Here is a 12100-nt window from a genome sequence, read left to right on the forward strand (position 1 = left end):
ATGGTATAAAGATAGTTATATAGGTCAATGAAACTGTGAAGATGTTGTTTATAGGTATAAACTTACAATTAGTAGATAAAAACTTTATAGAGATCTAATGTATAACATAATACATAATACTGTACAAACTTAAAAGTTGCTAAGAGACTAAATATTAATTGTTCTTCATTCCAAAATGATAAATATGTGACATGATAAATGTGTGAGCTAATGCTACTAATAATCATACTGCAACATTTAAACATATAAAACCAACACACCTCAAACTTACAAAATGATATACATCAATTATATCTTAACTTTTAAAAGTCTAAAAAAAGGAACTCAAAGGAAAAAAGCAAGGAATGCAAGATTTATAAGAGACATGGAAATAAACAGAATGTTTGTTTTGCTCTCTAAACTAAGATGACTAATAATCCCTAAATGTTTCTAACGAGAAATCATCACTAACGATTGATCAGACCTACCTTAAAGAATAATGAATGCAATTTTATGATTTCTGATTAAAATAATAGAATATAAGTTTTTCATGTGCCAAATTAAACTACCTCACTTTATCCTTTCATCCTATGGGTCAAAAATAGTCAGCATTAGGAATAAACAACTTCAAAAAATTACAACTACTATCCCAGATGTGTTGCTGAACATAAAGTTCACTGAAAAGCTACAGCTTAGGTATTCATAAGTCCACTTACTCCTAATTCAGTGTGTAAAATAAACCTGTGAAACTAGCACCAAAGTCCAGAAGAGAGCTTCCAGTTACTATAATAATTTTCCTTTCAACACAGTTTCTCTCTCTCTTATTAACAATAAGATAAACTAAGTTTCTTGATAAAGTAAGTTTCATATACTGTCAATGAGAAGTCTTATACAAGAATGAAGGACAAATGAAAAAAGGCAAACTATAATAGAAAGCACTGATAGCTACTGAAACTGACATAGAAGCCAGAAACATCACATTCTATCAAAATGATCCCTGTATTTTACTGTCTCTAGACCAAAAAAGCATCAAATATCAATTTTCACCATATTATTATACATGTCTAATAAATATAATATCGGTCAAATACAATTTTACCAAATAGATTTCAACTACTTTACAATACTTTAAAAAGAAACACTATCCTTTAATGGATGTTATCTAAATACTTAATCAATTATGTTACATGGTATGCTAAAAATGTACACAAAATCTTTTCTGCACCAAGGCACAGTAACAACATGACTAACCTGCAGATGTATTTACTCAAGATAAGAAGGATTTCATTTCCCAAAGGTAAACTATGGGCTTTATCAGCTATGTCTCTTAATGCAAACACCAACAGTGAACAACAGAACCAGAACAGATCTAGAGTCTACCTGCATCAGTTCTACTAATGCAAAAGAAGGAAGACATTATCAACAATGATATAAAAGCTATTTATAAAATAACTTGTTCAAGTAAGGATGACCACTATGAAAACTTTAAAAATGCTATTTAACTTACAAAGCAGTGTGGATAAAGATGAAGTTGCTCACTATTTTATCACTATAATTTATTGACCACCCAAACATGTGCCATGTGCTTTACAGTCATTGTATCTAATCCTTAATATTCTATTTCTCAACCTGAGGAGCAAGTACACAATGTCCACTGTTGTTTTTGTGTATTAGAAATATATTTTTCTCTTTAAAACAGTAGAAAAACTAGGTTTCAAAATGTTAAGCCACTTAAAATTGCTCAATAAAACTAACTAGCACAGAAAACACTGGAACTTAGCTCTGCTCTAAATCCTGAACACTGTACTTTACCATTCTGCCTCTCAGAAAATAGTATTTGTAGCAGCAGATGCAGATACCTCATTCACAAACTCACAACATAAGAGAGGTATGTAACACCCCAGAACTAAAGCTAAATAAAATAAACACACATTAGGGCAATAATAATTTCTATCACTGTATGGTACATGATGGTAATATCAATGTATTAACAAATCAGCATAAGGCATATCTGACCATATTTGTATGTTAAAGCTTTTAGACAGCAATGGTACTAATACCCAAAGAAGAGTGTTCACTGACAGTGGTCAAGATAACATATGCAAATGGGAACAAGCCATTTTTTAGAACCAGGTTTGCTAGTCTCCCAGTTCTGTTTAGTAGAGAGGATGTCTTCACCCATTCAGGAAGTGAATATACAATTCATTTGGTCAGTCTATTTTCTTAGCAGGAACACCTATTCCCTTTGTGCTGACTCTATACTTTCCAAGTCAGCTTCTAATAATAATGTACTTTCCATCTATCTAGAATACAGACCAACATGAGCATTTGGCCTAACAACTATATTCCTCATTGTAAAGTAATAGATGTGTGTCCTAGATAAAGGAGTTTGAGTTAACACAAATGCATCTTCCTAATATGTCTAACTGCCTCTGAACATTGACATGATGTAAAAGCAGACATTGAACCATGGTAACCTAGCCATGAAATTGTTCTGAGGTCCCCAAGGCAGGTAATGTCCTTAATAGCATTGACTGGTATCACTTGAGCTGCAGCAGTTTAATATTAACAATGTTATTTAAACAGGGTCCATTAGGAAATAAGTTGTTCTAAAATGGTTAAAAGCATAAAAGAATTATTTGCTCAGATAATTAATAAGGGGGAAATTCTTAAATTATTCCTATAAAAGTTTTTTATATATAATTGATAGAATAAAAGCCCCTGCCTACCTTTGAATAAGCTGTTTAATGTATCTAAATGTTTGTTCCACCACCTGAAAACTAATCATTTCTACCTCATATAACCATTGCAAGGATTAAATAAATTATTCAAATTAAGTACTTGTAAGAGCTCAATTTATGTTAATTTTGATAAATGGAAAGTAACATATTAATAATAAGATATACTAAAGTTCCTCAATCACAAATTCCCTAATTGATAGCCACACTTAGGAAAAGGCCCCATAAAACTAAAAGGTATTGAGGAGGAGAGAGTACTGATATATACAGGCGTACAGCATGACTATCACTCAAGTATTGAAAAAAATACTTTTCTACTACATATGATAATCACTAGATCTACTAAATTTATGAATGATATATTAATCCATGATTTAAACATATTTTACTCTATTGCTTGAGTCATAGTAGCATTAAAAATATAGCACTGTCTATTTCGAATAAAGAAATTGTAAAAAATGTTTTGACTGTAGATAGCAGCAGTGGTTGTACAGCATGGATGGATCAAATGCCATATGATTACTCACTTTAGAATGGTGATTATTATGTGATTTTGTCTCAATATATTATCTCAGAAAGGAAAACAAAAATCTAACAGTAAATGTAGAAGATATATGGGAAATAGAAAATCACCATTAGAACACTTCAGTGAAACTTATTACATGCAAGATAAATCAGTGGATGCCAAAATAGTGGGGGGAAGTTTGAGAACAAATATTTGCAGTCTCAAAGTATCTACTCCCAAGATATTAACCTAATAAAGGGAAAATAGTAATTTTACAGTAGAGAAAAAATCTAGCAGACACCACCCTAACCAAGTGGTCAGAGTTGCCATCATCCGTAATTGACATCATGCACATCCTGTTACCATGCTTTGAGAAGGGTGCATCACTTCTGTGGTATTCTTGACAAAACTCAGTCTAAATCAACTCATGAAAAAAAGAAAAGACAAACTCAAATTAAGGGATAATCTACAAACAACTGAGCAGTCCTCTTCAAAAGTTCAAGATAAAAAACAAAGAAAGGTATTACCACACCATAGTACACTCTACACCACCAACTCACCCATATTCCACCACCATAGACCATCATGCTTCTTTCCCTCTTTGTTCCTACTCCTCTCCCCACTTGTTCAGTGCTGTAGTTAGTTATCAAGGGTTAGTTTTTAAGCTTGTCTTTATCTACTAGTTTACACATACTAATAACACCATTGCATTCAGTTTTTAATCTATTTTTGACATTTTTCACTCAGCATCATCCCTTCAAGCTCCATCCATGTTGCCACAAATGGCACAAGTTTATCTTACTTGATCACTGAGTAATTACCCCATTGTGTACCACATCTTCTTGATCCAGTCATCTGTTCTGTGGTACTTCAGTTGTTTCCATAATTTAGCTATAGTAAACAACATTGCATAAACATGGGAGTGTGTATTTCTTTTCAAAATAATGATCTTGAATTTTGGGGCACTACAGTGGTAACACCTGATGAGGGCATCCCAATGTTACTGCAATTAAAAATAAAATTTAAAAATTAATAAAAAATTAAAAAGAAGAAAAACAAGTAAGGACTAAAGAACTGTCACAGACTGTATGAGACTAAGCCTACATAACAACTAAATGCAATGTAGAATCCCATATTGGATCAAAGCATGGACATCTTTGGGCAACAATTATTCATTCAACCCACTACATCTTGTTTTCTTGTCAATAAGCAGATAGTTCAAAACTAACTCACTAACTGGGAAAATGAACACTATTCCCCAAACCAAGTTTTGTCTCTGGCCACTTTCACTCCTTGTAATTTAATGAAAATATCTGAGTTTGGTTTATATCTAATAGTTATGTGACTTGTTTTTAAACAAGGAGTAGAACATATATAAATCAAAAAGATTTATCCTTCCCTCTCTTCAATGAAAATATTCTTTTTTTTTTTTCATGAGAGTGCTTTTGAGGGCTGGGTCTGATGAAGACAATGGGATATCAAACTGAATAACACTATTTGGGGTATACCTATATGCAATGAAGCATTTTATTATGTGGATCAAGTAATCTGGAAACATTTCCAAGCAGTTTCTCACAAAAAAAAAAATTGAGAACAAAAGTACCCAGAATAACTATTTTGGACAACATTGTTTATTCAGAAACAAATGTTTGCATATATTTTAACTATTTTTTTCTTTATTGGAAATTCAGTTATTTTTACATTATTTAAATTTAATTTCACAATTAAGTGCAAAGCTGACACCTGGAAATACACTTTGGTAAAAGTGTTTTTAGATAATGAATGAAAGTAAAATGGATAAAAAATTTCTCCCCGACTTAGATAGATATTTTAGGAGTGGAAGCATGGGTTTTAAAGTGATTTATTACCTTGCACTATTTTGAATACATTCACTAGCATATTAGAATGCTAGTTGCATATTAGAATGTTCACTCAACATGTCAACTTGCTGTAGTCAATAGTGTCTTTAAAAAAAAACAAACTTTCTTTTCAGTAACACTTTTAGTTCAGTTCAGAGACTTGTTAGATGTCTACTTGTTAGATGCTCTTTAAAGACTTAGTTTAGTTACCCTAAGAAGCACACACTTAACTAACATACAGTGATGCTTATGATAAACATACTCAAAAACATATTAGAAACAATCATATAACAAAATTTTTCAGATAGCCATGATGTTCCTTTATTTGGAAAATATCCCCATTATAGGAAAACTCAATTCTATCAATAAAACAGGTGACAAATGTACTAGTGGAAGTTATAGAAAAATAAAATCTGGTTGTGTTTTCATGTGTAAAAGCAGAGTGCTAATTATTCTCAAATTGTGAGTTGAGAAAGAAAGTATTATAACCTCATGACTAACTCCTTCTATGAGTTACTAAACAGACCTTTCAGCAGTAATATCTAACCAGGTCTTTCAACATCATGAACTAAAATTAACAGTTTTCCAAACAGCACTTATGACTAATGGTCCTCACTCATAGGAAGCTACCAATCCATCAAGTAACTAACCAAGTTTTTTTTTTTTTTTAACAAAGTCTTAATTAACACTAATACATAAAAAAACCCAAATTATGGAACCATAAAATATGACTGACTGCTGAAATGCAGATCTTTATGGCCAAATTCTAATTTTTTTCCACATCACTATGGGGTTTAACTGTTTGTTTTTACAGCCCCAAAGTAAAATATCAGCAATAAAGTCTATATCTTCTGGTTATTTGCACTGCTATATGGTCAGTGAATATAAACAAATGGATGAGGAGCTTTTAAGAACTGTTATACAAGGCTCAAATATCCACAACGAGGAAAAATGCTATAAAGAGAAAAACCTTTTTGTTCAGCTGTGAATTTCAAATCAAACATGTAAAAGTAAAATTAAAAAAAGAAATGCTTAATTTCAGGAGAGAAGATTAAGAGGTGTTGTGAATACAATAAAATACAGTTTACATATTTTAATGATGCTAATAGAAAGTGAAAAGACACAAGTACAGAGAAACCAATTTTATATAACACATACATATATAAAAACGAAGACTGGGGAAGAATCTAGAAAAATGTAAACATTTAAACTGCCCAATTGGGTATTTTTTTATAAAATTATTTAATAAAAATGATCATGGAAGAAATATGAAAAATTCCACATTATAAATTACATAATATTCAGGAGGAAGTAATTAAAAGATGGTGCCTTTATCTGTCTGGAATTCTAAGATTTTCTTAATTCTGAATACACAAAAAAAATGAAGTGACATACAAAAATTGTATCTATCACCACTAATTCTGACATTTTTTTCAGAACAGAAAATTGCAATTGCCTCTTTAGGTGTAAATTAAAATGTACTTTACAACGTAACATTTAACTTTACCATATAACATTTGCTCCTCATGAGAGATCCGCATATTGGCAATGTACCCAAAAATGTGGGAACTTTAAAAAAAAAATAAGTTCCTTGTCCCCCATCTTCTAGAGATTCTGACTTGAAAAGTTTTGGGTGGATACCAGTAATAAGTATATATAATATAAAGCTCATGCTGGTGTATTAAGGGAATTCCCCCTTTGATTCAGCTACCTCTTGGAACTGGTCCCCTATTTCAATACTTTTCATAGTCTACTGTGTATACAAATCACCTGCAGATATTACCAAGACATAGATTCTAGGGCCCTCCCGGGTAGTGTAATGGATTAAAACACAGCACTATGAAGCTATCTGCAGCCACTGCAGCATGAGTTGGAACCCCAGCCAAGGAGGTGACCCATATAGCACAGCAGACCTCTTCTGAGCACCTGCCATTCCCCTCAGCATTGTATTTCTGTCAATCTGTCTGTTCTGCTTCCCACTCTTGTCTATGGTGAATCCTCTCACCTCCCCCACTCACACATGTCTGGCCTGTACCCCAGTTCTTGTATGCATCAATAAATAATTTTTTTAAAGACACAGATTCTGATTCAATAGGTCTTGGGATGAGATCCAAGAATGTGTAGTTCCAGCATGCTCCCAAGTGATAACCATACTGCTGGTTTGAGTAGTAAGACCGTATAGGATTTTTCAATCTTTACACAAGTTAATGATGGAAGAAATTCTTCTCAACAGTTTTAACATAGAATGTTTTCTTCACATTTTTACCTAAATATCCTTGAACATAGCTAGAGTAAAAAATTTGCAAAATATTTGACAAATCATTACTCTGTACCCTACTACAAGTGGATGGAAATAATTTTTCCCCATTTCTTTAGTGTATCACTAAAAGATTGGTGTTACAGATGTCACAATGCAGAGATGAAGTTAAAAATTATATAATTTATACACACACACACAAACACAAAGATGGTTATAACAACCACAGTTATAATAGTGGAATATGGAAAAAATATAGAGATCTAAAATACAGATATCCAACAAAAGAGAACTGATTAAATAACTTACAGGGCAGCCTTATGATGAAATACTAGGTTTCTATTAAAAATAATAAGGAAATGCACAATTACTGGTAATGAAAAGAAATTCATAATAAGTTGAAGAGAAAGGTTTAGTAAAACAAAATACAACTCCACTTCATGGGGAGAGAACATATAAACAGTCCTATATTAATATGTACATATATAACATATGTATATATTATTATAAAAGAGAGCCCAAAAAGATACATATACTGAAGTATTTAAAGTGTCCTCAAAGTAGTAGAATTTAAAGTAATTTTGAAGTTTATTTGTTCTCATCATCTATTATTTCTACTATGGTATAGAACTCAGAGGGTAAAAAGAGGGTGAGAAGTAAACCTTACACAGGCACACAACTTTCAAGAACTATTAGAATGACTTGACAGGTGAGTTGCATTCCAAGTCATCAAGGGACATTCCACATTCAGAGCACTTTGAAAGCTGGTTAATATTATAGTCCTGCATCCCATTTCAGCCTTACTGAATCAGAATCTCTGACAGTAGGCTTTGGAATCTGCATATAAACTAAATATTAACTCTTACAGACAACTAAGTTTGGAAACCATGGCATTCGACATAAAGCTTTCTAGAAATGCAGGGATTAGGACTAAATTTCAACCTATCTAGATGGCAATTTATAGTAAATTCAGAATGGGTAGAATCACAATACATACATACACTCTGACATACAACAAAAGCCTGTAACTAGTGATCAGTTTTCTTCATCTTGAGCATCTCAGGTAAACACTGACCACTTTCCATGAACTGATATGGTCACAGGTTTTCTGTACATTTGACCTACATCAGTCTGAAACTATTCATTTGATACCCACTTGTATGGTGTTCTGTCTTCATTTAGTCCTTCATTAGCTAAAGTACCACATATATAAGCATTTAATATGGAACCAATATCTAGTGATTAAATAATTGTTTCCATTTCTCTTTTCTAAATACATTTGATTGACTAACCTTAGTAGATTCTGGTGATTATTTCTTCCTGAGATCCTCTTCAAGGTAAACACAAAGGCATGGGTGAGTTTATATTAATAGAAGTCCTCAAAATATCACAAAATCATTTCCTTTTCTAAAAAAAACTTAACATGAATCCCCCAAAATAACTGTTGAAAAATAAGGAGGTATCACACTAAATGGATCTCTACATATACTTAAGTATAATAATTCATAAGGCATATATTTACAAAAGTTTTCAAACTGAGATATTAAGAGTTTGGAACATTCTGAAGATTAGTAAATTAAGAGCATTTCCCAAAGAAGCCATAATAGGCATTTTCACCCTTAAAATAAAGGGTAAAACAACAGGAGGTGGGAACAAGTCCTTCATTTTATTTAAGCCTGGATGACTCAGATCAGGCCAGTTAAAACTGACAGTTATTAAAACCAAGAAGATTATATACCCACCTGTAGCTCACACCAAGCAACCTCAACCCATGTTTCAGTGTCCAGTCCTTTATACACTGTTTTAAATGCTCCTCTTCCCAACTCTATGTCAAATTTCAGGAACCTGCCACTAGGAGAAGTAGCTACAGCCTTCATTTCTGCTTCTTCTTCCATTTCCTTTTCATTTTTCTCCTTGAAATTATCTTTTGATGATTCTGAGGTTGGCTTTGAACACTGTTCATAATGAACTTCTTGTCCACCTCTTAGCACATCTGTAGAAAGCTTTTCTACTCTTGGAACATTTGTTGTCATCTTTATTCTCTCATTTTTGAGGGAAGATTCAGCAACTTTATCATCTTCTGTCATCTCAACACTCTTTCGGAAGAATCTCTTCCTTTCTATAGTTTCTCCAGAAGAAGTGATAGTACTGGTTTTCTCCTTTACTCTAGCTTCCACTATCAAAGTCGCAGCAACCTGAGGAACTCGGTTTTCTGATGAAACTCCATCAGGTTTCTCAGAATCTTCTGTGCTAGTCGGTTCCCCTGAATCAGTAGCCATTGTAATTAAGGTTGGCACTAAAATTTTTCCTATTCCACGCTTCAGTCCAGTTACATCGCAGGTATCAGAATTATCAGAATGGATGTCCCTTTATTTGGTCATATGTTTCCATAGTAACCTGAAGGGGGGAAAAGTATATTTTAAAATCACCCCACAACGGAAGTCATTAAACAGAAAACAAGTCATCTGATTCCTTAATCCCTCTTTTCATAATAATTAGTCTGTTCTTTGTTCTGTCCAATTTTAGCAACCAGCAGACTCCAGGGACTATGTCTTATCTTGTTTACCACTGCAGTACCCAACAGACTACCTGGCAATAAGTAGTTCAACAAGTCTTCATACTGCATGAATATTGGTTAGGAACCTATTTTCAGCTCCATCTTTCCAAACCCTGGGTTTACTAAATGATAAATATAATTTACCCAAAATAATTGAAAACATGTTTACAGCAACACTAGTCTCAATAGCTAAAAGGTAGAAAGAATACAAATATCTATCAACTCTTGCATAAACAAAATGTTTTCTATACATAAAATGGAATATTATTTGGCAACAAAAATGTATGTGGTAGTAATACATGCTACAATGATAAACTTTGAAAATATTATGCTAAGTGAAAATATTATACTAAGAAACCAGAGAAAAGACTACATACTGTATGTTTCACTTATATGAAAATGTCTAGAAAATGCAAATCCAAAGAAACCGAAAATAGATTAGTTGTGCCTGTGCCTGGGACACAAGAACAGGATTTACTACAAATAGGCACAAAGCATTTTCGGGGAGGGGAGTGATGGAAATATTCTAAAATTAAATTGCAATCAATGTTGTATATGTTTACAAATTTACTAAAATATATTTATATTTATTGGTAAATTTAATGGTATGTAATTTATATCTCAATAAAACATGATGTCCTTCTTTGAGAAACTTAAAACATTTTGACTAAAATCACAGCCATAATATCAAATGTGCCTCTAACTTCTACCCCCATCTTGCCCACTTCACCCTGGCCTTTTAGATTAAGAATCACTGTTCTGGGCCCTCCCTGGTGGCGCAGCGGGTTAAAGCACAGCACTAAGAAGCTTAAGCCAATTCCACATGAGTTCAATCCCCGCCTGCTCCGGAGGAGATCCACATGGCGTGGCAGACCTCTCCTGACCCGCCCGCTGCTCCCCTCAGCAGTGTACTTCGTCCATCTGCCTGTTCTGCTCCCCACTCTGTTCCTGGTGAATCCTCTCACCCTCTGCATCTCTGGCCTGTACCCCAGCTCTGTATGAATAAATAAATAAATCTTTTAAAAAAAAAAGAATCACTGTTCTGAGGACAAAAGACTTGACAATAAGATATAATAACTTGTGGCTTCAGAGTAAACAATGAATAAGAAAAAAAATTTTAACTAGACAAAGAATTTTACTAACCATAACATATAGTGGACCCAATTAGCTTTTTGACCCTAAAACAGAGTTTCAGAACATAAACTTTGGATCAAATCTTGATTCTATCTTTACTCCTTAGAGGTTTTGGGCAAATAACTCATTCATTCTTGATTTTATTTGTGAAATCTCACAGGACTGATGTGAAAATGTATATTTACCTAGCATGGTGCCTGGTGCAATGTAATAATAAATGGAAGCTTTTACTTTCTACTTCTTAATACACCCTAGCAGCAGCACTGTATTAAAGCACTATTCAACAATACTCAAGAAAATTTTTAATGATTTTCTGAAGATTTTAATAAGCCTGAAAAATATATAAGGCATTCTTTTAAAAGTTTTCTGGTAATAAACCACGACATTAGTACTATATGAAAATATGCTTCAGTGACCAGGATAGTATCTCTTCTACATTGAGCAGTGAAGAATCAGAGCTCAGTGAAATGGTCCACAAATATCAGGTCTCAAACAAGAGTCTCTTACTGAGTTCATAGCTATATATTATAATCTGTGTGACCAGTTTTTCCTTCATATGATGGCAACACACTAATCTAATTCTTAGGAATATGTAAAAATCAACTGTAAAAGCACTCCTATAGAAATTGAAATTATAAGGAAAATGTCGCAAATTTTCAACATGTTTGATATGTAAGCTTGGAGCACTTCAGTTAAAAGTTCAAAGAAACTTTTCTCTTGTAGTTTATCATGATTCTATTCATGAGTAATCCAGCATATAATCAGTACTTTGTCACTCAAAGGACTCAAGAAATTATTCAACTTTGGAAGCAGTAACTGAAAGAATACATAGTTAAATAGTCAAATTACACAGTAAAATTTCCACTAACAACCCTCTCATATATGCTACTCACATCAATAAATATGTACCAAGGGACTTGCTGGTGGCACAGAGATTAAAATTTCAGCTCTTAAAAAGACACTTCTCCTGGCCCTCCCTGGTGGCACAACGGGTTAAAGCACAGCACTGAGAATCTAAAGCCGCTTCCGCATGAGTTCGATTCCCGCCTGCCCCGGAGGTGACCACATGGT

The 12100-nt window shown here is 33.2% G+C and overlaps 1 protein-coding gene across 2 annotated transcripts in view; it reads right to left on the reverse strand.

The window, feature by feature from the left end:
• Positions 1-9617, reverse strand: part of WNK3 (WNK lysine deficient protein kinase 3) — a 163095-nt gene extending 153478 nt beyond the window's left edge. For both annotated transcript variants that reach the window (XM_004695010.2, XM_012734289.1), the window contains exon 1: positions 9081-9617. In XM_004695010.2, coding sequence (XP_004695067.1) covers positions 9081-9617 — 537 coding nt within the window. The remainder of the gene's footprint in view (positions 1-9080) is intronic.
• Positions 9618-12100: the final 2483 nt, after the last annotated feature.

The sequence above is a fragment of the Condylura cristata genome, unplaced genomic scaffold (assembly GCF_000260355.1).
Source record: "Condylura cristata isolate star-nosed mole 26May11 unplaced genomic scaffold, ConCri1.0 scaffold00053, whole genome shotgun sequence".
In the NCBI taxonomy this organism is placed as follows: domain Eukaryota; kingdom Metazoa; phylum Chordata; class Mammalia; order Eulipotyphla; family Talpidae; genus Condylura; species Condylura cristata.